Genomic DNA, 27,894 nt, shown 5'->3' with positions numbered 1-27,894 from the left:
TCCAGCTTTTTTTATTAGAAACGAACTTAATAGTAGAAGCCAAATGCTCAGGCCTTATCCCTGTTTAGTATGCAATAAAGTACATATTGAGTGTTTTCAGGTGTTCCTTGATTGCATTCTCGGATCGTTCAATGTCCATTTTTTGATGATATGCCTTCATTTTGGGATAATTTTCCCGGAAATTCATTATTTTAAATTTCTAGAAATATTATGGAAAACTGCTAAAAAATACAGTTTTGTGGATTTCAAGATGGGGAAATTCAAACTCATTTTTGGTAGACAAAGTCTCCAAAATCATCTGTATTACTTGTTTTGTGTAAAGCTACTTGTCATGACACATGAACTGCAGCTATCCACAATCACCTCCAAGGAATGAGAATTTTTATACTGGTTTATTTTAAAGAACAACAAAGAAAAATGTTCATTTTGTGTTCAACATAGTGAACATAAAATGAACATATAAAAAAATGTTCAATTTGTGTTCACCATGGTGAACATAAAATGAACACAAAGTGAACATAAAATGAACACATAAAAAAATGTTCATATTGTGTTCACCATGGTGAACATAAAATGAACTCAAAGGGAACACAAAATGAACATAAAGAAAAATGTTCATTTTGTGTTCAACATAGTGAACATAAAATGAACATATAAAAAAATGTTCAATTTGTGTTCACCATGGTGAACATAAAATGACAACAAAGTGAACATAAAATGAACGCATAAAAAAATGTTCATATTGTGTTCACCATGGTGAACATAAAATGAACTCAAAGGGAACACAAAATGAACATAAAGAAAAATGTTCATTTTGTGTTCACTGAGATGAACATAAAAAGAACATAAATTGAACATCAAAAGAACACACCAAGAAATTGGTGAACATAAAAGAACACCAAAAGAACATCAAAAGAACACTTGAACACTGAATGAACATATAAAGAACACCAAAAGAACACAATTTTTTCTACTAGGGTACCTTTTAAAGGCAATTATGCTGTGATTCCACTCATGCATACTAATAATTAACTGTGTATTGGTTGCACTTCACCATTGAAATTGTTAAATTGTCTTATTTTTGTATGTCTTGTAAATGTTTTATAATTAGAAAGATGTCAAAGAGATTTGCGGTGGTTCACTTCGCCATGACGAATGATGTTGCTACCTTGTAAAGGCAATTATGCTGTGATTCCACTCATGCATATTATTAATTAACTGTGTATTGGTTGCACTTCACCATTGAAATTGTTAAATTGTCTTATTTTTTTATGTCTTGTAAATGTTTCATAATTAGAAAGATGTCAAAGAGATTTGCGGTGGTTCACTTCTCCTCGACGAATGATGTTGCTGTTGTTCCACTTAATTGGATGAATGGTGGGAAATGTTCATGGCCACCTTACAAGAGCCATGGAAAGTTAATTGAGGCCACAAAGAGCAGATTGGAACCGGACCTTTCATGGAGTGAATATCCTGCTAGAATAATTCAGTCATATGGTATGTTTACCTTAATTGGTACTTTTTAACGAAAAATTATCGTTACCTTCAGGTACCCAAGTAGCAAAATCTGACGAGAGAAATATATTTTGACACATACTGTAAGAATATTTTGAAATTATTTTGTAAAACATATTAGCTCTCTCTTTTTCACTTGACATTTTTTGTATACATATTACCTCATAACAATGTGCATCTAAAAACGCCATGTGATTATTAGTTTCTTAATGTTATAAATTCATACATTCTATTCCACTGGTCTTAACATAACCTTATGACTTAAATTATTTTTCAATATCCTTTTGCTGCTTAGGCTAATTTAGGCTGTTACTACATTTAGTTTTTCATTGCATGTGTAGTTATATAAAATTTTTCATCATCTTGACTGTTGAGAGAGTTGGTGAATAAGAGTAACAACATGGTATGCTCTACCCCTGGCACATATAATGCATGCATTCTTTAAAATAAATCACTTTCACAAAGTTTCACCTGAAAACATCAATTTTACCATGCATTCTTTTTTCCAGACACGTATGAGGGAGCACGTGCTCACTTAAGAAGGGCAGAGGATACCTCTGACCTTAACACCGAAAGTGAGGACATCGGAAGAGGAAAAAGGATGAAGAAAGCTCGACGTGTGTCGAGCAGTGAGGATTCATCGGAGGATGATCCTTTGCAAACTCAGATAAGTTGCAGGAGAATAGAAAACCTCCCAAAACCTCCGTCCATTTCCTCTATTGATAGAGGACATAAGAATAGACCAACCAATCAGATGGCATCTCTCTCTCCTGCCAAAATGTCACCTCACTCGGAGAGAGAGAGGGAATTGCTGCCTTGCTCACCTCCTAAGGGCCCTACAGCATCGGCAGCAAGTGAGATTGGTTAGTTGGGTATTACTTTTTTGAATGTTACTAGGTGCTTAGTTGTTGCTCGTTCGTAGGATTCTTCTAACGATTTAAGCCTACCACAGATTATTGCCTGAAATCATTTAATTTGTGAAATTTACAATTTCTTTCTTCCCTAGATTTCAGGAGACAGGTATTGCGGGAATTGGCTGTGTTGCGAGCCACTGCAAGCAGAAACAGTGATGCTATTCAAGCAATCCTTGATGCTGTTTGCAGTACTCAATCAAGAAGTGTTGATGTTAGTGCAGCCATGCCTGCAAATCTGCCACTGCAGTCTCTTGAACACCTGGAAAAATTGGAGGAAGATCTTGCTGATGAGACAGTGAAGAGAAATATGGTAAGCCTTCTTATAAATCCTAGTTTGTTTCATTTAATATTCATACTTGTGATATGTTATTTTGACTTGATAGTTTTGTATGAACTTAACGTATACCATTTTATGGCATCAAATTTTGGCTTAACCTGGCCAAAAAATTGTGAAATTTGTTTGTATGAGGCTGTACGCTTGTTTGTATGGAAGTGTAGTTGTCTTACTCATTAAGGATTACTCTTTATCATGTTGTTCATTTATATTATAGGTAATTTGTTTGAGCCGTATTGGGGGCAATAATCTCGCCGATGTGACCAAGAGAATGTTGACGAGGTTAATGTCCGACAATTTGGCATCACAATTTAGCTGGGTTGGAGCTAAGAAAAAGAAACCTTTGTCCAGCAAGCTGATGGCAGATGTGATACTAAGTAAGTATATTAGGGTATCCGGTGATCTGGAAAACCAAGAATTTTTGAGGAATTTTTTAGTCATGAGGAACTCAGAGAGTCTTTGTATTTCTCTGAAAACCCCTGGAAATTGTTTGGCAGCCAGCAATTGTGTGCCTGTCCTACCTGTTTTGCTACTCAATGCTCAATCCTACCCAGCTCAATCATTTGAAACTTATTTGCAAAATTATAATGAGTAATACGTGGAGTTTGGTTTTATGAGTGTAACTTTTCCTTAGTGGTGGTGAGGTAACATTGTTTTTCCACTTCCATGGAACCCTTGTTTTGGTATGTTATGAGCATGAATCTTACCCTTGATCAGGCCAGAAAGCATTTTAAATGTTAATTTTCATTCTTTGTGACTCCATTTTCCACATTTGGTATTTATAAATTATGAGACATTCCTATCCTAAGGCCTTGGTCAAGAATTTTGCTTGTAAACAGTGTTCCTAATCTCAGTATTGTTACCATGGAGCCACCGATGCATAGCTGTAGCAGAACCACAAGTGCTAAGTGTAAGATGTACACGCAAAAATTAAGGATGATTGCTCACATTAAAATAAATACATTTCAGGGGCTGTACAAAGGAACCCACTTTTCAAGGATGCCTCAGAGAAGGAAATAGAGTTGGCCATAAAGAACTGGCTAAGACATGCCCCCGAGAGATGTAATGGGAAGAAAAAAAGGTAAGTTTTTTCTTAATCTACTAACTACCATATCTTTTCATATGAACTTTGGCTTTTTTAAATCAGCAGCCAGCAATGTGGCTCATGATGTGTGCATGGTGTGATATCAGTATCATTTTCTCATTTTTTCTAATGATTCGAAATTATTTAAATACATTATACACATTATTTATTAAGATAAAAGGTGCTTGACAATGTTACGTTGTAACAAAACAATGGTCGGCCATAATAACTTACCGTTTGGAAATAACCAATTTTTGCCAGAGCATGTATGAAGTATTATTCAAATATTATATATTTAAATACTTGGGATAAAAGGTTACAAAAAAGAAATGATTAATTGCCTAAATTAATAATTAGACTGTGGAAGGCAGGAAGCTGAAACCCAGAAGGTCTTGTTTGTTCAACTTGTGGCCTGATGCCATTGAGGCGTGCTGATGACATATTATAATTATGGTGGCACTAAGAGGGTTAAGCTGTTGCATTAACTTGTATCTATGAAGTAAAGCATATCATATCTCAACTTCTCAATTAAGTATCATGGAACGGGAGTCTTCTGGCGTATAAATCCAAGGTATGGGACCAGTCGTTAAGAATAACTGTGTTCAATAATGCAATAAATTCAATATATGCGAAGTTCATTTTATGAAGGAAACAAAAAGTTTCTTGCAAATAATTATTATTATAAGACTGCTGACTTCATTTATGAAAAACTATTTCTTTTAGTTATTGTATCTATTTTTTTGTTTTCTTTCATTTATATAATTTTTAACAGCCTCTCACCTGTCTTAATGAAAATTTTTTAATTAGATTAAGCTTGTTGCAAATACAAATGCTACAGAACCAACCAATAAATATGCAAAATACACATATGAGTCATTGTAAAGGTTTCCTATATATAGCAATAAAATGACCTTTATTAAGTTTTTTTTTGATGTTTCTACCTCACAAGTGACTGCGTGACAGTCCTTTGCTCTGAGACCACTTTTTATAACATATCCTTTTTTTGTGTATTGCAGTGACCAGGAAAATAGTTAGTTCCCAAGAGGAAGCCCTGGGCTGTACCAAATTTTGTTCAATTTTTTAAGGGGAAAATAGATATGGCTAAATATGGTGATTGGAGGTGGAATTTTTACCATTGTGTTAAAAAAGTTAACGTTGGAATAGAAATACTTTGTCATTCCTCTTACTCAGGTGTTTATTATTTAGTTGTTAATCTCATTTTAGACTTGTGCATTCCGTGAAAATAATCTACAAAGCATTGCTCTGCTCACATGTTTTCACACTGTATTTACTTAGTCATAAGTGTTTTGGAGTTCAGAGATGAAGTGAATTCATTGGTCTTATCTATATGGACAGTTTATTTTGTGCCAATGTAAGCATGTGATTTGTTTCCATGTTATAACTTATGTATGTTTAATAATTTTATCTTTTAAAGCCATGCATGTTGTATTTGTTCACAGAGAAGTGCCATTTTTGTTAATTTTATAAGCTGAAATTTATATGATGAATCAAACGATTGTTTTATCTGGTTCTTGTCAATATTCAACTGTAACCAAGTGGTAATCATTCTTAACTATTGTTTGCTACAATTTTTCATTAAGGTCACTTTACAAGGTTGAATTTATTCATTGATACGGAAAGGCAAACCCAGAAATTGTATCATCTCAGGTTTATTAGTAGGCATGGTTGGAAGTTTGGGTATATAGATTTTACCTATAAACAATGCCATTGTTGATGTGATTCTTCAAACTATTGAAATCTCAAAGCATAAGATATGTTACGATCTTCCTTGGAAATCATTTTTCTGAACTTTCAGGGTATGACCTGTTCCATTCGAATTCTTGGATTCACTAAATTTAAATTGATCCCATTCCTAAGAGGTAACATTAATTTTGAAAGTCAGTTTGCTTGGATGCAATAACTCAAATTATGTAAAAAGGCCTTACAAATGACAAAATAAGAAAGATTAAATAGTTTTTAATGCAATTTTGTTTCTTTTTATTTAATCAGTAGTCATTAGTTAAAGCATTAATCATTCGAATGAAGGAATCTATTTGGTGTATATTCTTGTAACAATATGCAAAAAATGGTATTAATATCCGGAAGGGGACGTCCTATGGATATCGGATTTTGGGACATGCAGATGGGCCACGGATATCCGAAGGAAATCCGGCGATATCCGTCGGATATCCATAAGTCCCAAAATCCGATATCCATAGGACGTCCGCTGCCGGATATTAATACAATTTTTTGCATATTGTTGCAAGAATGTCGAATTTGGGACATGAAGACTCCTTCCACCTTGATAAGGTTGTCTATCATGTGCAGGATCCTTTTTGGCGTATATTCTTGCAACAATATGCAAAAAATTGTATTAATATCCGGCAGCGGACGTCCTATGGATATCGGATTTTGGGACGTATGGATATCCGACGGATATCGCCGGATTTCCTTCGGATATCCGTGGGCCATCCGCAACGTCCGCCTTGGATATCCGACGGACATCCGTCGGATGTCCATGTGTTGTTAGGGTATAACCATTATTTTGCTTTTTGTCAGGAAAATTTTTCAAAATAATTGTCTACAGGAGCTGATGATCCGAGCTACCTTGGCGTTTCGTGTCTTTATTTCAATATTTCATTCATACGGCACAAATTCACTAAAATCGAGTCAACATGAAATCTCATCATTTATCACGCAAAATCCACAGCAACCTAATCTCTTTCATACACTGCATGGGCATAGACTAATTGCCCTACAAGTGAATAGAATTATTAATGCAGCGTTGAATTAATAATTTATCTACATAATTCACTCAAAAAAAATTATAAATACTAAATAACACTTGAGTATGATAAAACGTATGAGATATTAAATGTACTTACTAAAATTAGTAACGTGAACAGAGCTCTAGAATTGTTAATTGTAAAACACAATACTAAATGCCAAATAAATTCCTTCCTCTTCAATCTTTTTGTTGAAGAAGTTGACTTACATTTTGGAAAGAGTATCACCAAAATGTAAGACGGACAAGTTGTATGATTTAAGTTTTATGACTTCGCTTCCAAAATATCGACATGATAGCATTGCCTTTGCGGACTTAGAAAGCCGGGGCTTTTCATTCCTATTATTATAATACCAATTAACTAAACAATGTAATTATACACAGAAGGCAAGTTATTTGATTCATACCTATAAACGCGACACAGTTACCAGTAAATATACGGAAATTCACCTTAGAAAGAAATTCCTTGCATCGATCATTTTGAGCCTTAACCAGGGCTAGCAATGTTTTCAAGAGGAAATGTTATTGTCATTTGAACAAATAATAGCATGGTGATGGCATTCAAACGACAACCCATTACTGATGTTATCATTGAAAGGAATGTGGGTACATCAACAATTAAAACAGACGAGTCACTCAGTGCAGCATTCTCTTCATCAATCGTGTATTATTATTAACCCATTTACGGCCAACGTTGCGGAAACGCAACATTATTGAGAAATGCAAAATAAATGTTTCAATTGAATTTTATTCATGCTGAATTCGCTTTTTCGATATAAATAAGTTTTAAACTGATTTTTAGTGAGATTATAATGACATTTAATAAGTATTTCGATATTTATAAAAAAACTCAAAATGTGTCAATTTTCTAGTCTCCTTTTAAGCAAGATAAATAATTTTTCCTAAGAGTAACTATTCCTTTTAATAAGTTTTTTATTCGTCCATGTGAACGTAAAAACTTCAATTAATAAATATTAAAGCTTATATTTCGTCAGCCAGTCAACATTAAGCCAAAATCAGATCCTGAAAATAATGTTGCGTTTTCGCAACGTTGGCCGAATCTGGTATCTACAGGCATTTATGCAACCCACATCACCACATATTTCCGTCTCGTAGGATTATGCCGTTTTTACTGTCAGATATAATCCTACGTCTTTTTTTGCCTCGTATTTGACAGATATCGTCATATTTGATTCTTAAAATTCTTAGATATTATGTTTCCAATGAGGTGCTGCATTATTTTACCTAAATCCAATATAAATTAGAGATGCATTACGGCTTGAAAGAAATGAGTCAAAGTGAATATTTTTACAGAAGATAACGTACTTTCCAGTTTTTAATTGTCATTTTCATCTCAACAGAATGAATTACAACAAATAATGACTATTTATGAATTACATGAAAGCATTCCGGGTGCAATGGAACACAAAGCTTTGTACATTCAATCCGAATTAGTCCTTCCTTACTTCACGATTCAGCGATATCACTGACTTCCACAACAAGATACTGGGTGAAATAAGACGATAAGGCGTAGATTTGGTTCGGAAATGATTGAAAGAAAACATATTTAGATTGATAAAAATTAATCTACACTTTTCAGACAATTCCTGTCTGGACAAAAATGACAGATTTCTAAATTATGACCTCAATTTGACGGCTTGAATTAAAAATTATTACAATTCGGAAAATCTGCGCATAGATTTTGAAATAATGACCACATGGTGCCTTACTTAGGTCACTACAGTGCATATATGTTCTTTTAAAACAAGCCTTTAAGATTTTGCTTTTAACTTTTGTGCTAACGTTATTCAGACGGTTTTAGGGTTCAACCAGGCGATAGAAAATTACTTCCATCAAAATTTAGGCTTGGAAGCAAGTGTTAAAAGGGGAGCGTGTGTGTCACCTTTGGTTGCTCTCGAAATGATTCTCGCTCACTTCTACCTCTATGACACTTTATTCTTCACACTTATACAAACAGGACTCTCCAGCCCAGACACTCTCCGTGTCCCTCCTCACACTTGACTTCACTCACCTCAACTGTCCTTACGGCTTCTCGACGCGTCCCCTTGAGCCACCTCTGTTGGTTCACGGTCACTCCCTCAGGGGGCAGCATCTCCCGGGGGGGGGGGGGGGACACGCCGCCTGGCGGCGTAACACATATTTGTATTTTTAAACGTTTCATTTTTGCCATGGAAATCTTTAACTACCCACTCTTTTCCCAGTTAACTCAATAAAAAGACTTATATTCAACATGAGATTTAAATTTGGAATTCCCACCATAATGTTTTCTAGCTCACCGCAGGTACTTGGTGATATCCCGTTCCGTGTACCTTGCGTCATAACTGTATCACAGTTGACAAATTAATCCTCTCGGGCAGTCTCCTCCTGGAGATCAGAATAGTGGTCCAGCTCAGCTCCATCATGTTTTACCTGAGAGAATCCCATCATGCATGATTAATTAAAGTTGGAGTTGCAGCGACTCCTCGGGACAATTATGTGGACGTTTCCCTTGCCTTCCACATTGTAGTACCACAGCTGTTTAAGTACATGTTCTCATGCCTGCATTGAAATGAGTGTCTTCGAGCAGACCACTGTGGTCTCCACCCTCACTCATATGAAGAATAGCTGCTGCCCTCACCCCCAGGTGATGTAAGGCACAATAAGGGGAAGCCTCGCATTGCCAAATCACGGCATCTTCACAGGCTTTATGTATCATTTAGATGGCCTATCTTGGCCGGGGATAGACTCATATCAGCTCGGGGTAATGCCGCCATTTGTCCGTGACTGATTATTCGACAAGTTAACTCTCTCATATGGCCACTAAACTTTATATCTTAAGTTTTACCCAACATCCGCAACACAGCGGATGTACTCGGTGGCTTACAGCTCAGCCTCGACCAAAAATTAAAAAGTAGGAATAAAATTGAAAATATATTAAGAATGAAAATAAACTAAAACATACTAAATTCATAAAATTAGCAAACTCGGACAAGAGCCTATTATTGTGCAATATTATCACATTACTTATAACATGTGGATACAATACTGATTATTTCAACCAAAAATATTCAAAGGACATATGATACATTCCATGAAAATTCAGAACCAATTATTAAATTACTGTAGAGGCTGGGCTTTGAGCAATACACATTGGATTGAAAATAAATGTCGTCTTCAATCAAAAATGTGGAATGCAGGCTGCTTTATCCCAATCTGCCAGACTGGCTGTACCCTTTTCTGCAACTGCTTTCCTCCAATATTCACTTTGAAAATCTAAAAATACATGACTTGCTACATTCTTCATGCATTCACATATATTGTCAATAATCCATGTTGGCACTAAACTATCATTCATTCCTCGATGTGCAGGCAAGAATTATCTACTGGGCTCTTAGGTGCATATTTGCATGAGATTGAATTAGACACATTTGTAACATTTGTATGAATTATCCTGTCCCCGAGCAAACATGTTGCATGCACAAAGGTGACTTATCCAAGTAAAATCATCACAGCATACACAACATGAATAAGTGTCTCTCACTTGCGTGTCAATGTGGCAGTAGAGGTTGAAACAAAAAGTGAAATACATAGCACAAACTCATCATGAATAATGTCTCAAATCTTTTCATGTACACATGTGGTGGTCAAGGTCTTTCCTTGCAGTGCTGGATTGATGCAAGTTATGCATAAAAATAGCTGCTCTCACATGTGACTGTGAAGGTAAGCACTCTAATCAAAATATTTGCAGCGAATGTTAAATTGATAGTTTTAATCTTCTCTTTTTGTACGAATGTGTAACTAGGTCGTATTAACGAGTGAAATAGTTACTGCAGATGTTGCAAAAATAAATATCCTATTGGGTGTGCACACATGTCCATTTTAATAGGCTCTTTGTCACCGCACAAATAATGTTTCTCATCCGTGTGATTTAGCATGTGACAGTTGAGAGAACAACTGAGTGAAGGGTGTTTTCGCAAATTCTGCATTAAAAAAGTATCCCTCCTGCGCGCGTTCAAATGTGTCCGACCAGAATTTTGCTTAAAGGAAAAGAACTATCGCACCTTTTGTACGAATAAGAATTCTCCCCCGAGTGTGTACGAAAAAATGTCGCTATGTCTCCCATTCTTGAGAAAGACTTTTCACACTCGTTTCATGAAAAAGGTTTCTTTCCCTAATGCATACGTACATGTCTAACTAAGTGGCTCTTATTCGAAAAACATTTTTCACAATAGTTGCAAGTATAAGGTTTCTCTCCCGTGTGTGTACGGATGTGTCTATTGAGGCTGACACTCAGAGTAAAAGACTTGGAGCAAATGCTACACGAATAAGGTTTCTCTCCCGTGTGCGTGCGTGCATGTCTAACCAAGGTGTTCTTCTCGGAGAAAGACTTTTCACAGTCGTTGCAAGAAAAAGGTTTCTCTCCCGTGTGTGTACGATTATGACGAACTAATTGGACCTTCTTCGAGAAAGACTTTTCACACTCATTGCAGGAAAAAGGTCTCTCTCCCGTGTGTGTACGGATGTGTGCATTGAGGTTGCCACTCTGATTAAAAGACTTGGAGCAAATGCTACAAGAATAAGGTTTCTCCCCAGTGTGCGTACGAATATGTTCAACTAAGGCGCTCTCATCCGAGAAAGACTTTTCACACTCGTTGCAAGTAAAAGGTTTCTCTCCCGTGTGTGTACGAATATGACGATCTAAGTGGGACTTCCTCGAGAAAGCCTTTTGACACTCGTTGCATGAAAAAGGTCTCTCTCCTGTGCGTGAACGCATGTGGGAAACAAGGTCATTACGCAGAGAGAAGGACGTTTTGCAGACTGAACGCGAATAAGATTTCTCTGCGATTGATGATTCTGCTACAGCATCAAAATTATGAGCAACAGAATTACTTTTTGTGTGTTTGATTAGCTCATTTTTGTCGTTGAATGCATCTCTGCAGTGAAATGAATTTTTGTTTGACCTGTTACTGATCCCAGGATTTTTGATCGAGCAATTAGGCATCTCCTCCTTGTCTCCCACGAGGGTCTCACACCCATTTCTTTCAATTCTATTAAGTCTGATATTCCTAAGGCTATTCATGGTATTTGGTGCATCATGACCACCTTTCTTCCCAAAAAAAGTCTTTGCGCCTCCGGTTCCGCTGATTTTATGTGATTTGTTGTTTCTCGCATTGCATTGTCTATCATCAGGAATTGAGCTATTTGTTTTCATATCAGTATCTGGAGCACCACATTTTTCCAAGTCTTCATCCATCAGGTTTCTTTCTGCCTTTACTAGGGATGCTCCAGAGTTGGAATCAATTTGTGTCACAAAAGCTGAGGGACCAGTGCATTCATCAATTGAATAATTCCTCACATTTCCTTCCGCAGGCAGATATGAAGTTGATGGTGTTTGAATGGGGATTCCATCGTCTGTTTGGAACCCTAGAAAAGAATTTCAAATGACAACTATCACATTCAAACATGATATCTAGGACTCGTTATCCTTCCCCTCAAAATCGATTTAATGGATGAAAAATGCCATTAATCACGGAGTTAAAATATAGCCTGGCCTGGTCTTGAAACCAGAGACAAAAATAAACAGAAAATGAATGGATGGGAAAAGATTGGGAAAGAAACACATAACACAAAAACGTCTAGGGCAACAGGAATCATTATAACCCATCGTATTAATACATAAGCCAAAACACATGCACACCACACATCTGACTTACAATTGAAGAAGAAGAAAGAAATCAGGCCACTTTAAAAATTTGTTTTATTTTAAGGCAGACTGTGATTTAAACCTTTTTTCTTTATTTTCAATTGTCCTAAGGTAGATATTTTAAAAAGAGAAATTAATTTACAATTCGATTGAATATCTTATGATTAGCAAATATTTTGTAAATAAAAAATCACTCAATCAACCAATTAAAAAATAAAAATCGTAAATTTTGTGGCACTATAGATGAACATCTATAAAATATATTTTTAATTATTCCTGAATTCGTTTTCATAAAACCATTAAGCATTCAAAGCTAAAAGCAATAAAATAAACAAAATAACGATCTGGTGAACAATTATTCTTAACTGTAATGAGATAAACAATCGTTTGGAGGCGTATCGGGGCTACATATTCCAGGATTGCACGCACGCCTCAGCTTTTATTTACGTTGGGATAGTAGTGATTCCACTCTTTTTCATAATTAGCGTCTTTATTGCTATCTAAGCAATCTTATGCAGAAAATCACTGAGCCCCATTGAATTTTGTACACAGTTGGTCCACTTCATTGACGCCAATTTTAGTTCTGTTGTAGTATGTACGCACATCAGATTTCTTTTGGCTACCACTTTCAACATAAATGGCAGTATCGTGACGCATTGTGTAATGAACAAGAACTGATGCCATTTATCCATTTGGGCAGTATGACATGAACATATAATTCTTTTGGAAATTAAAGAGATATAAATTCATTGCTCTGCTCTTGCTGGGTCAAAATCCTTTCTTAATTTACATTTAACTACTTTTGATCGTACCAATGTATGAAAGCCTATTTTCCAGCAAATATTTGGGCCAGGGAAACAATAGTGAACTAGTTATCACATGTACTTTTTGGCACCCACAAATCGTTCAACTAACAGAATAACAATATTACAACAATACAGCTGAATTACTAATTCAGTAGGTCCTTTGGGCTGCAAATGCAAAATAATTTCTATAAAAGATAGTTACCATGAAAAACTGTTGCACATGCAGGACCGCTTATTCACAGTTTATAATAGAAAATGAACTGAAAACACTTCCTATTCAGTTGACTATTTAGCAATTCCACTACGAAGAAGATATGTTATATTTAAACGCGACAGGGGAGTGACACCCACAATAAATACTCCCATATCAGCAAAGCTATGAGATAAAGAACCCAGAAGAAGGGTACCTTTAATAAATCGTACGGCTGCGAATCACTGCTTTGTATTTTAGGAGTGCGGATTTCTGTAACTCACTGCAGGGAAAACGGTTGAACTTTGTCCCTTGTAAAGCATCAGCTTAAGGTCTCTTGCACCCCTACTACCCCTCCCTGCAGAGGAGGCAATAAAGCAGGCCACTTGCCAAGGTACCCATAACAGTAACTTAGATGTGTGACACACTGTGTCCTCGACAGCATGAGAATATTTGGAGTCTGTGTTTAGCTTTTTTTAGAGTAGAGTTCACTACTCATTTGGGAGACAACTCAACGGTGTGCCCTTCCTTTACGCCTGCTACTGCACTTGAGTCTCTATCTCTATCTCAACACATGTCCATGGACAACTTATTGTGTTACCAGTATTTTTTAAACCGAATGTAGTACTTGTTTTCAATAATTTAACCTTCTAAAAATTACTAACCTCTTTTAAGCATTTTTGAATTTTAAACGGATTTGTAGTGTTAATGACAACAAAGTTAGTGAACACAAGGTTCGAAGACTATAACTTCAGAAATTCGTTATTTTTAACGCTAAAATTTCGTTTTCAAAATTGCTTACGCACAGAGAAAAAATGGAGAATTCATTTCAAAGTAAAAAATTTCAATAGTATGTAGTATGCAAAAAAATATATCATCGCAAAAACAATTGACAGTGCAACCACTTCACGACGGAGTACTGGGGAGAGGATATAAATGAGTGGGTGGGTCGGGCTAAACACTTTCGTGCTGGATGTCGGGTGGAGGCGATGGACATTTTCATACGTAGAAGACCAGAACCCTCCCACTCATTTATGATCATCCTCACTGCAGGCAATCTTTTAAAAGAGTAAATTATTGAAAATGAAATACAATTTCTGGTTGAAAAAACATTGGTAATGAAATGAGTTGGCTGCGGATTAATGCTATGACTGGGTAAGTGACTGGAGTGAGGGATAGATACCCAGATGAGCTGGGTCTGAATTCTAAGGGACTAAAATACCCATGCAACTCCCCCCAAAATAGAGCTCCATACAGAAATGTTTAAAATGTCCTAATGCTTCTCGTAGCACAAAAACGTTTTCCAACTGGCAAGAAAGGGTATAGTTGACTGCCCATAACTTTACAGCCTAATACTGAATAAATTCGAAATATAGAGTACGGCCACTGAATGCATCCGACCATTTCAAACTCAGGGGTATCTTCCCTTCCCTCGCATTGGCAGGAGAAGATATCTAATCGTTTGCATTGAAAAATCCACGACAGCTATGTTGTAATGTTTGTTTTTTCTGTGACATCATCTTGGCCAATCGCCGCGGTGCATTTTGTTCTTCTTTTTTTTTAACGTCTTCTACCTGCTGGTTGTGTATGACATGTAAGAGTGTTTTTTCGAAGTCCAGATTAAAGTCAACCTTGTTGAAGTAAGAATGTGTGTCATTTCATGCGAAATTCACCATGAACAATAGGTTAAGGGCCCAGACAGGCAACCAAGTAGAGTGCAGATTGAAATACTTGTTGAAGGTTGACGAATTCGAGTGAAGTATATCACTGAGCGACTGATTGTGAGGTTTTTCACTAGTCATCATGGCGGACAGTGAGGACCATAACGGCAATTTTATTCCAAAATTGTCTAATGGAAATTATTTCGTATGGAAGTTGCGTGTGAAGGCGCACTTAATTGATAAACATTGTTGGATTGCGATAGAGCCGGGATATCACGAAATTGAGGAGTTGAACGTTGACCAATTAAGACTTAACTGAAAGGCTATCTCAGTATTATACAAAACCGTAGGTGATGATTTTTTATTAGATATTGAGGACTGTACCCGAGTGAAAGCGGCATGGGCGATTTTAGAAGAAATATATGTCACGTCTACGAAGTTCCATGCTTTGTACGCACTGAAGGAGATGGTCAACGTAAGCAAGACCGAAGACATCAGCATGCAAGAATATGCAGCATCCATTGAAAGACTGAATAAGAAAGTGCAGAGAGGTGGTATTGAGTTCGATGATGAAGTCGTAGCTAATTTTCTGTCGGCGGGACTTCCACTTGATGTATACGAAGTGTTTATTCAAAACGTTCTCCAAGAGCCTCAGCTAACAACGCGGAAGGGGAAGGGACGTTTGCTGGACGAAGAAAGGAGGCGCCTACAACTGAACGGAGAGGAAAATGACCGGACTGCGCTCATAACCTATAAGTAGGAAAGGAAGAGTCGTTCAAGGCCGAAAGGGAAAGGTCAACTTGCTGCAGTGGAGAAGAGGGAAAACAATACCAGGTGTTGTTTTAAATGTAAGAAATCTGGTCATATTAGTAAAGTGTGTCCTGAAGTGCAGTGCTATGCTTGTCAGGAATGGGGACATTGGGCTGCTGACTGTACAAGTAAGAATGTAAGTAAAACTAATAATAATCTTGTGCAAGCGAAGTCAGAAAAGAAAACCATTAGTTGTGTAAGATTGTATGCTTTGTCTGCTCTGAAAGGTCCTAATATGTGGTTGTTAGACTCAGCCGCGACTGAGCATATGACTTCTAAGATGGAATTGTTTTCATCATTCACTCCGGGAGGTGGAAATGTAACTCTTAGTTAAGGTAGTATTAAGGTTTGTGGACGGGGTACTATTGTGCTCAGTATGTCAGAAAAATGTGGTGGTAATGACCTAGAAATGAAAAATGTGTTGTATGTGCCTGAATTAAATTTCAATTTAGTTTCAATTTCCAAACTGAATGGGCACAATGTGAAGGTACTATTTGATAAAGAATGTGCTACTGGTATATTTGATGGGAGCAATGTATTTACGGCATATGTACATGAAGGATTATATGCTCTGGAGGGAGATGTGGTAATTTCTAATGTTGCTCAATCATGTGTAGTGCAATCTGATGATTTCAAGGTCGAGGATGACATTGAAGCAGTGGCATTGAAAGCAGTCAGCATTGATGTTTGGCATCAGAGACTTGGACACTTGCACACAGATGCCATAAAGATAATTCTAGGGTTAGAAAAACTCAAGGTACCTAAATAAAGAGAGAGCTGTGATGTATGTATAGAAGGTAAGATGAAAAACACCATTTTTCCAGTGAGAAGAGACAGAATAACTAGCAAACCATTAGAACTAGTGCACAGTGATTAAATGATTTCTCCCGTTAGATCACACGGTGGAGCAATGTACATGGTAACCTTTATTGATGATTTTAGTAGGTACTCAGTAGTGAAATTCTGTAAGAAAAAGAATGAAGTCTTTTCAAAATTTAAGGATTATAAGGTTGAAGTCGAGAAACTGCATGGCCTAGAATTAAAATGCTTACAGACTGATGGGGGTGGTGAGTATTGTGGGGGTATTTTTGAGAACTTTCTCAGAGAAAATGGGATTGTTCATCGAAAATCTGTCGCATACTCTCCACAACAGAATGGGGTGGCAGAAAGGTATAACCCAACTATTGTAGACATGGTAAGATGCTTATTATTTCAGTCAGGTTTGCCTACATCATTTTGGTGTGAAGCTGCCAACACAGCATGTTTCATATGCAATTTAAGTCCTTCACGAGCGATAAATAATAGAATCCCTTTTCAATAGTGGAAGGGACAGAGAGTGGATAAAGAGTTGAGCAGACAAAGAATATTTGGGTGTGCTGCCTGGTTAGCGAAAAAACAGGGTAAATTCCTACCCAGAGCAGTGCAATGTGTATTCTTAGGATATGAGAACCATGTTAAAGGTTACAGATTGTATAATTGAATGTTAAATTCCAAGAAAACAAGTTTCCCTTCAAAGAAAGGACTACATCAAAAGACAGAATGATGGTTTATGATTGTGACTATGATGATGAGAATTTAGATGTGATTGCAGATGATGATTTTGTGAATGAATTTGGAGATGTGATTGCAGATGATGATTTTGTGAATGAAGTTGGGGATAGGAATGAGGTCATAACTGAAGTTGGGGCCAATGAGAATGATTTGGTTAGTGGCATGAATGATGAAGGTGAGGATTTAGATATTGCCCCATTACGTAGAAGTGAAAGGGAACATAAGGTAAAAAATGTTCTTGTTGCAATTTCTCAGTATTAATATCTGATTTTATTGAGGAACCCTTAAGCCCAGTAGAAGCTTTAAGTGGAGAATATGCTGATGAGTGGAGGGCAGCTATGGAGAGTGAGTTAGAAAGTATTAGAGCTGCAGGTACTTATGTGTTGGTAGATAGACTTGTTGATAAGAACATTCTAGGATGCAAGTGGGTTCTGAAACTAAAGAAAAATCCAGATGGCAGTGTGAATAGGTTCAAGGCCAGATTGGTGGCACAGGTGTTTAAGCAAGTTCAGAGTGTAGATTTTCATGATACTTATGCCCCAGTTATAAAAAAAAAGACAATTAGGCTGATGATGGCACTGGCAGTTCAAAACAATTGGGTGGAAGAACACATTGACGTTCTTACAGCGTACTTGCACAGAGAACTTACTGAAGAAGTGTAAATGGACCAACCAAGGTTCTTTACAATAGATAAGGGAAAGGTGTGGAAACTTTTAAAAAGCTTATATGGTTTAAAACAAAGCGCTAGGGAGTGGCATGTGACTTTGCATAACGTCTTGAATGATTTGGGTTTGAAGAAGCTGGTAAAGGATCCATGCCTGTATGTGAATGAGAGTGAAGATCAATGTATTGGTATTTACGTTGATGATTTGGCATTTTGGGGGAAGATTGAACAAGTAGAACGTGTTAAGAAAGAATCAGGATGCAAACTCGAGATTAGAGTCCTAGGGAAGATGACACATTTTTTGTCAATGAGTATCAAGTATGGGAACCATGAGATGTTTATTCACCAAAATCCTTACATACAACAAATACTAAAGGAATTCAGACTTGAAGAAGGGAAGGGAGGTCGTCTCCATTAGAGATAGATAGAAATGACAGACATTATGATCAAGAATCCAAAAGGTTCAATGAGTATGTGTACAGGAAAGCTGTTGGTATGTTGTTATATGTAGCCACTACTACAAGGCCTGACATATATTCTGCTGTATGTTAAGCTCGTCAAAGCAATAGTAATCCATCTAATAGAAACTGGCAAGATGTAAAGCACATTATGTTTTACTTGAAAAGGACTTCGGATGTAAAATTGAAATTTTGTCGTTCAGAATGTCCTATTTTGCTGTTTTGTGATGCAGATTTTGCCAATTCCTTGGAGAGAAAATCTGTTACTGTTTACATATCTATGTTTGCAAATGCTCCAGTGAGTCTGATTAGCAAATTACCCAAGAAGTCAGACACTGTATCAGCATCTACTTGCGAAGCAGAGTATGTATCTAAAGCTGATAACATGAGTGCAATGTGGCTTGCTAAGCATTATGGGGATACAGAGCTGTCTAAGCATTTGTAAATAAAGTACAACTTATGTAGAGATTATGTTAAAAAGGGTATTTTAAGATATGAATATATATGTAGTAGTGATAACGTGGCAGATGAATTTGTTATGAAGTTACATCAATATTCAAGAGTGGAATATTGAAAGAATTTTTTTGTGTGGACCATTTTTTTGTTTATGATTGTTTGTATTGCGTAAATGATGTCACAGCAAAGGAGGGAGTTTTGTAATGTTTGTTTTTTCTGTGACATCATCTTGGCCAATTGCCGCGGTGCATTTTGTTATTCTTTTTTTTTAACATCTTCTCCCTGCTGGTTGTATATGACATGTAAGTATTTTTTCGGAAGTCCAGATTAAAGTCAACCTCGTAGAAGTAAGAATGTGTGTAATTCCATGCAAAATTCACCATGAACAATAAGCTATACCTGGCGTTAGGTGTATGGCATGAAAATGCCCGTTGGCTCCGACCCACGTTTGACATGAAAGTGTTAAAAGGGGAAAGTGACTGCCCCTGAATTTACATCCTGCAGTGAGATAGATAAAACTTACAGCTAGAATCATTACCTTACTAACCAAAGTTAGCATGACACCCACTATCAATACTATGCTGTTTTATAACACCAAAATCCTACAATTAAGGGAATGAAATGAAGTTTGGTTGTTCTTAGCCATACTGATTCCATTACTGGCGCATTACTATCGATTTTATATTATGTAAACAGTATTTTCTCCACCAAGGAAGCTTCATGCTTGGCTCTCTGTAAAACCTAAAAAAGCACCATAGCCTATTGTAGGGAAAGAAGGGCGAAAAGGAATGCGCCCATTTAAAATATTTTCCATAATTTTCCCACTAACTTAAAATGGGGCAAAAGCAAAGATAATTTTTCCATTCACATGACCAGTTTCCATATTCACATTTTCAATTAAGAATTTTCAATACTCGATTCTCAAGCCAAGTGCTCCTTTATGGTGATATATTTCTATTTTTTTTCAATAAACTGGTCTCAAAACATGGCTGGTTAAATGTTAAAAATTTCAATACAACAAAAATTTTTGTCAGGCATTAAAAATGATACAGATGACCACAAAAGCAAGTAAATGTAACTCTTCTTCCCTATCAATTTGACACTTAAACCAAAGAAAACAAAAAATATGGATGGATGAATAATAAGTCACAAGAAGGCCACTTTCAGGAAATATGACATCACAGTACCATCCCCCATTCACGGCATGGCATCATGAAATCTAGCAAGGCGTCACATTTGAAATCGGCATCAATTTTTGGGCCCGTTCATGGTGCCAATGGCACGGTTCCATTCTGGAATGAAATGGGTGCAGCGGAGACCATGGTATAATTAGACTCATCTGAAGGCATCCATAGAGACATATGGTTATTTGAAAGCATGCTGGCACACGGGATAGTGGCCAGTGAAAAGACATCCCATCAGAAAGCAGCCTAAGCCTTATCTATATACCGCTATTTGTAGCCCTTGAGAGCACTAACCCACTGATGCCATTGCAGACTCATCGGCCACTATCGCATTCTCAACTATGTCCCTCGTAACAGCAACAGTTGACAAAATAAAAGCATAAATATGTACATCCTCTACATGAACATCATTTCCTCCATGTATAGAGTTATTTGCAATCCTAAACAGTACTCACCAAATGCCTTCGTAGCGGAATCATGGGCAATAGTTGATCTCTCAATTGGGTCCCCATCCTCGCCTAAAGTAAGCTGTAAGTAATCATCAACAAATGAATCATGTATGCACAAAGGATTCAGAAATTTTTTTAAGGATTCACTAAAACTACTTCATGCATCATATTGCATCAAAAGTTGGTATTCCTAACAAATATTTTCCACTCACAATAAATCCTTTTTCAACACTCTCAGCAAATTGAATATATTCGCATTTCTTTCAACATCAAAGTGGTCTTTGATTTATGTTATGCCGGCTTTGTAATATTATCTTTATTAGTTAACTCTGCAATTGATGTCATTTTATTTTCATAGGATAATATAAAAAAATTAAAGTTTCTTTGGTAATCACAGAACCAAAATAACATATTTGAAATTAGGCATCCGTGTCAAAAAATGGCATAAAACCTAACGCAGCCACATTGCACAAGAAGATACCGACACTGAAAACTAAATTTTTCAGTGAAAATCATGGAGCCAATAATAAACATAATATTTGTAAAATGAAAAGTAGGAATTAATTATGAAAAGTGCTCCATGTGAAAATTGAACCTAGAAGTTCCAGGTAGTAGCCACACATCATAACCGCGGGGCTATCGCTCCTACATGAAGGCAGACCATTTATGAGGGAGTAAAATAGACCTGTAAATGTTGACCCCCTTTTCTTGTTTTAGCCATTGGTTATGTAAACCTACATTTGGGTGATTTGTGGGCAGCTTCTAACATATTATATCACTAAAAAGTTTGATTTGAATGTAAGACCTGATATTCTTAATGAGATGATTAATACCAGCATTTTCTTTCGTAAAATATAAGGAAAGCATTATATAACACATAAATAAAACATAAAAAGGAATGAAAACGGTTTCTTTTGAGATATGAATACTACTTCAGGAATTAGAAAATTTGAATCAAATGGGTAACCTTAACAGCTGTGCAGAAAGCTAAACGTCCTACCATTTACAATGAAAAATGTTTACATTTTTACCTACTACATATCGCCATCATCAATTAATTAAATTCCATAGCAAGAATTCCTAATATACCTGGGCATTCTCTTCTAGAGATGATTCCTTCTTTACCCCAATCAGCGTCCACTCCAGGTCTACCACTACGGCTCCTGTGCCCTGAGTTTCCACCTTTTCACCTTGGGAAGCAGTTAAGGTTATGGGCTGCAACATTATGCCAACTCATCATCATACATGATTGAGATACAAAAAAAAGAAATGCTTTTGAGAATTTGTCTTTCGAATAAAATTAAAGTTCATTCAAGATGGATACATTCTTCATGCTACCCTGCAAGCATCCTCAAAGTAAATAATGTCAGCATTTTATATTGTTTATGCTTATGTTTATTAAAGTTACCACTCTAATACAGACTTAAAACCTCTTTTTTGCATTGCAAAATCCCTTCTAAAGCCACATAATGATCCTCAGGGCAATGGTTTCTGGAAATGTTAAACTCCAGATGTAATCCTATTCTTATTAGAAACCTATTTTATGGGAGAAATTTCCATGAGAGTCCAGAGCACAAATGTAATAACACACATTCATGAAAAATTAATAGGGTCAATAAAGGAGAATAATTTATGGTGCTTTGCTTTAGAAGTCAGTTTGTCAAACATTTTGATTAATAACAATAAGTTACTCAGACTAGATATAACAGGAGGCAATTCCAAGTTAATGAAGAAAGTTATATATACATGAACTCCTTATAGGACAAGAGATGCTTAACTTCAATGGGAAAATATGAAGGTTTATGTTACCCTGGACAAACAATTGATGAGTGGTGTGTAATTGAGCTGTTCTTACTTCCAGGGACTAAATGAAAATTACATAATGTATATTCAAGTAGAACGTCATTAGTTTTCCCAGAAATAACTGAACCTTTAACAACATATTTGCTCAGAAGGTATACAACAGTGCTTTCAAGGATGTGAAAAATTTTTCTGGTATAAATGCAATATATCCGTGATAAATATGAACAACAAAAGACAACTGGAAATGTATACCTCCACTACTGACCATGGTTTCATCACTATCTCATTTTCACTTCACATAACCTTAAAAACTGACAGACATGTTATACTAAGGGAAGCAGAATAACCAGTGATGGATGAAGCGGGAAAGAAATAGTAAGTAGAATAGCACAGGTACAGAGAGCATTCTATAAAAAAGAATAATCTACTCAGAGCTGAGAATTGAAATACAGCTGTAAGGAAACGATTCATCAAACACTACATATGGAACATATTTATAAATAGTAGCAAGGTTTCAAAATTGACAGCTGAAGAAAAGTCAAAAGAAGAGTGGGAGATAAGATGACTTCTAAAAATCTTAACTTAATCGGCTACATCATGAGATATGATGGCCTAGTAAGAAGAATAGACAGACAACGAGGAGGACAGGTGGACTGAAAGTAGGGAAAAAATGGCTCAATGTTTTAATAAGTCAGGTTATTAAGGATACACAAAAAGAAGAGCATTAACATGAAAAGATAAGCAGATGTTAGTTAAGATTTGAGGACTCTAAGAAATGAATTTTAGGAACGTGGGTTTATGATGGCAACATAGTTCATATGCAATTCAAGTTCACTGGAAAATAAATAGTTCATAAATAGTATTACCTGAATAGAAGAGTCTTGATGCACCTGTTTGCTTGTAAAACCATCAGAGCAATCATTCAACACATATTCTTCTTCATCATCGCTTATCTCATCATTTTTAACAGAGGAGCACTCGTACGTTACCAGATCACTCTATTGGAAAGAGGAACACACTTTGATACACATTTTCATCTATTGGTGCACAAGCATAAGTGATCATGAACGAAGCTTGAATTACAGGGTGTCTGTAGTAAACAAGTAATCCCTGATCAAGTATTCTGGCCTATTTGTAAAAAACAGAGTAACTTAATTGACTAACAAGATTCAGCCAGTTAACTTATTCTTCCTTCTCATACAATCCAATAAAAGCCTTAAGAAAAGGGAGAAACGACTTCATTGGTTACATAAAGAGAATGAATATCTTTTAAAAGTGGGGACTTCCCCTATCATTGTAGTTAACTTCCCAAAAGCAGCAGAGCAAAGAGCACTGAGCTTTTAAGAAGAATGTCATTATCTAGCACGAAAATAACTGAAACCTTTACATACATATTTGCTCAAAAGCTATACAACAGTGCTTTCAAGTGTATGAAATTGTTTCAGGTGTAAATACAATTATTATCTATGATAAAATATGAACAACAAATGATAACTTCCACACTTTCACATATATCTCCACTCCTGACCATGGTTTCAACACTGTCATTTTCATGTCTCATAACCTTAAAAGCACACAAGCTACATGAGGCCTAGTTATCAGTGATGGATGAAGCAAGAAAGAAATAGTGAATAGAATAGCTTCGGCACAAAGAGAACTCTAAAGAAAACGGGAATCTCCACACAGCTGAGAGTAATAATACTAAAATATGGAAAATATTCATTGGACACTACATTCTGAGCATATTTAAAAATGATAGCAAGATTCTAAATCGACGGCCGCATGAAAGTCATAAGTGAAAGAATTGAAAATGTGTTGCTCATGGATAATGTAGAAGGTAAAAGGGATTGAATGAGGAAGTACCAAGGAAGTACAGAAAATAGATGTAGAAGTCTTCGAAAAAACAAAACTTCATCAGCCACAGCATGAGATATGATACACTTATAATGACATTAGTCAAAAGGGAAATGGAGAAATGGATGGGAAGAAGGGATAAGACTGCTTCTAGATGTACATATATCATTAGTTAGATTAATAAGGATTTATAACAGAAAAAGAAAATAAATATTTAAAGATAAGAAAAACCAATTTTAGGAAGATGCCAATCAGTTTATGTGTAACTCAAGGTCAACAGACAATACATAGTTCATAAATAGTATTACCTGACCAGAAATGTCTTGATGAATCAGTTTGCTTGATGCACCATCAGTGCAATCATTGAGTCTATATCTATCTTCATCATCGCTGATATGATCTTCTTTAACAGAAGGGCAGTTGTATGTTACCGCATTGCTCTATTGGAAAAAAGAACCTCCATTGATACATATTATAATCAATTGGTACAAGAAGCAAAAGTGATCATGAAGAATGCTTTAATTACAGGATGTCGGTACAAAATAAATTATTCCCAATGAACGATTCTTGCCTCTTAGCAGAAATAGATTTACTTAATCAACCAACAACATTTGGCTAATAATGTTCATATTGTTTCAATATAATCTAATGAAATTCTTAGTGAGAAGAAGGAACCCCTTTATTGGGAATATCTTGAGAGTAAATAGTTCTTAAAATTGCAGACTTCCCCTGGCATTAAATTAATTTTCAAAAATGAGCAAGGCAAAGATCACTGATTTCTAAGAAAATAATATAAATCCAAGAATAAGCAAAATATTAATATTACATTAATAGTGGAAGAGTTTCAAGACTATGAACAACAACAGCAGAAAATTGAGTCAAATTAAATAAAAATCAGTTCACCTCACTAAAATTTGATGTCTTTTGGTAATGGATTTGCATTGCCAACGTGCAACACCCCATTCAAAAATGGTAAAGGACAAATCCCTAGTCCTTGTTATATATTCCTATTCACTTTCATCACAAACTCCATATCTGATCTGATTCCTGTGAATATCAATCTCTCATAAGGAACGAGCTATGTTGTTTGACCGGGCTAGCAGCTGCATCATGATGTCATGGTCATGCTATTAAACTGTTCCAAACTCAACAGTACTCCTCTCAACTCTCAATTCCTAATCACCCTTCCACTCTGTCAAAACCAGATTTAAATACTGTGTTACACTATCAAAACATTAATAACTGCTCAGTGATGTAATGACAGTGCTCTCACTTGCTCAGTAAATAAATTTGTGCTGTCAGTTTTGCATAAAAAAGTAAAAAAAAGGTTCATTACAATAAATAATTCATTAAAAATTATTCATTCATGAAATGTATGCTGTAGCTGGTCATTATTGACCAGGAGTAGGAGAATGCTTTACGTTTGTTCTAAGAGGTGTTGGGAATAATCCACTAAGGAATGATATTGTGCCGTAGAAAATTAGAACTATAAAAGGCAAAAGTCAACTCACCAATTCATCAGTGGCCAATGGGTCTGACACATCAGTTGAAATTCCTGCTGGATCTGATGTGTACAGCATAGGATAAATCCCTTCACTGAGGTTACCTTCATCCTCGCCCTTCACTTGAAACTGGAAGATAGTAATAGGCTTCACTCAATTAAAGAAAAAACAATACTAAGCCCATTCGATCATAAAAAATACTCATTTCCTTGAGATCATTCCAGCTGGCCAATGTACTCATGATATTTTTGCGACTCCCGCATCATACTCCAGAATATCAACGTTCAACTAGGGAGGGAGAGTTATGTCACAAAGGGCGTGTGATTTGAATGAGAATTTTGGCCACTTACAGCAGAGGCAAAATAGCTGAAACGACAGATTGAGGTTCCACTGTACATTGAATTGTCTTAATATTTTCTTTACCCATGCTTGTAATGAGGTGTCACAACAGTTAAAGCTGGATCCTTCATTGAAATTAAGGAGAAAGATGGCTTAAAACAAAGAGAGGGCAATAATGAGACACTGCCCAATTATAGCCAAGACAAATGACTTAAACAGACATTTCACATCGTTATCTACAAGCCTACTCCATCAGATACAAGTAATTTCTATCAGGAGATTTCCAGTGTTGTACAGGTGATATTGACTGAAAAATATTAGTGTGGTTCAGTTTTCTGCCTCATTTGTTACAACTAGAAAATCCCTCAACTGACGGTGGCATTACTTTGAGTGACTTCCCATAAATATACTTATATTTATGACAGACACACCGTCTTCTTTATTGCTACGGAGAAATTTGTATAACTGAAGGTGGTTCAAATCAGGTTTCACTGTGTACTAGAACATAACTTACCAACTCATTTTCCCTGGGCAGTACCAAGTCTGGCACAGGAATGTATATTTCAGTGGTTTGGGCTGAGCATGTGAGCTGTGAATTCTTTTCAATCACATCTTGAGTGCAACCCTTAGTCTCCACAGAAGGCCCCGAATTGTCATCAGCTGCCCCTCCTCCTTCAAAACTCTGCAGAAAAAGTAACAGTGAAAAAACACTCATCTCCTTAAAAATACATGCATGGGATGCTCTAAAGTAATACCAAGATGGATGTTAAACATACTGTCTATGTTTTCATATAAAAATGTAGTGGTGTCAGCATGCCTGTTAATCAAGTTTTGGGTCTGGTAAATATGGATCTCTGTGGTCGAATAGGTGATGTCTTAGTTGGCGGGGCAAAAAACATGTTTGTGGTTGTTGATGATTATTCCATGAAGCCATTTTGCTATTTTTTTGAAATCCAGAAGTGAAACATTTGATAGATTCAATGAATTTAAAGCTTGGGCTGAGAACAGGACTGATAAAAGGATTAAGGTTGTAAGATCTGACAATGGTCTTGAATTACCTAATCAAAAGTTTGATTCTTTGAAAGGTTACATGGAATAGACCATCAGACTAGCACCCCATACACCCCTGAACAGAATGGTGTGGCAGAATGTTCTAATCGCACAATATGTGTACAGACTAGATGTACATTGTTTGATTCAGGCTTACCAAAGGGCTATTGGGTGGAGACCTGTAACACTGCAGTCCACATTAAAAACTATGTACCACATAGAGCTATTCAAGGTAAGACTCCGCAAGAGTTGTGGGGAGGAAAAATGTCATCATTCAAACATTTAAGGGTTTTTCGGAGTCCTGCATATGATCTTGTTCCAGATCAGAAAAGAAGTAAGTGTGATGCTAAGGGAAAAAGGTTAATTTTGTTGGGTATTGTGAAACAAGAAAATGTTAAAGACAAATTGATCCACATAATCCCACAAAAGTCATTAATGCAAGAAATGTTTTCTTAGAAAATTATGCGAGGCCTAATGTAAGGAATGAAAGTGTACCAAATAAGGGTAAGAATGGTGCAGTGTAGCATTTTTTATCATTTTATTCTAGGAATGAATCTAGTTTGCCTTTAAATAATGTTAAGTCAATTGGGTTTAATGAGATTAGAATGGAAGGACCAATGACAGAAAGTCAAGATTGTGTTTTGGATGGGGAAGTAGACTCCAATAACGATGTCCTTGGTATTGAAAATTGTGGTGAATCCATTGAAGTCAGGGAATCCAGTAGTGTGACAGAGAGAAAATACCCTTTAAGAAATAGGACCCCTAAGCTTTACCCTGACTT

At 36.2% G+C, this 27,894-nt stretch overlaps 2 protein-coding genes across 2 annotated transcripts; one reads left to right on the top strand and one right to left on the bottom strand.

Moving 5' to 3' along the window:
- The first annotated feature begins 989 nt into the window (after positions 1 to 989).
- LOC124172588 lies at positions 990 to 5,031 on the top strand. The gene is made up of 6 exons (XM_046552033.1): positions 990 to 1,497; positions 2,025 to 2,378; positions 2,522 to 2,739; positions 2,981 to 3,140; positions 3,733 to 3,844; positions 4,864 to 5,031. The coding sequence occupies exons 1-6, from the start codon at positions 1,272 to 1,274 to the stop codon at positions 4,880 to 4,882; spliced, it is 1,089 nt and encodes a 362-aa protein (XP_046407989.1). The 5' UTR covers positions 990 to 1,271; the 3' UTR covers positions 4,883 to 5,031.
- Positions 5,032 to 8,993: 3,962 nt separating this feature from the next.
- On the bottom strand, positions 8,994 to 26,607 carry LOC124172463 (zinc finger protein 2 homolog). The gene is made up of 8 exons (XM_046551902.1): positions 26,578 to 26,607; positions 25,734 to 25,853; positions 24,531 to 24,662; positions 23,235 to 23,366; positions 21,655 to 21,780; positions 20,572 to 20,644; positions 10,819 to 12,056; positions 8,994 to 9,062 (listed from the first exon to the last, which is right to left on the bottom strand). The coding sequence occupies exons 2-8, from the start codon at positions 25,800 to 25,802 to the stop codon at positions 8,994 to 8,996; spliced, it is 1,839 nt and encodes a 612-aa protein (XP_046407858.1). The 5' UTR covers positions 25,803 to 25,853; positions 26,578 to 26,607.
- Positions 26,608 to 27,894: the final 1,287 nt, after the last annotated feature.

This window comes from Ischnura elegans, assembly GCF_921293095.1.
Source record: "Ischnura elegans chromosome 13 unlocalized genomic scaffold, ioIscEleg1.1 SUPER_13_unloc_1, whole genome shotgun sequence".
Taxonomy (NCBI): domain Eukaryota; kingdom Metazoa; phylum Arthropoda; class Insecta; order Odonata; family Coenagrionidae; genus Ischnura; species Ischnura elegans.
Note: the sequence above shows the minus strand (reverse complement) of the source record. Positions and strands in the feature narration are given on the sequence as shown.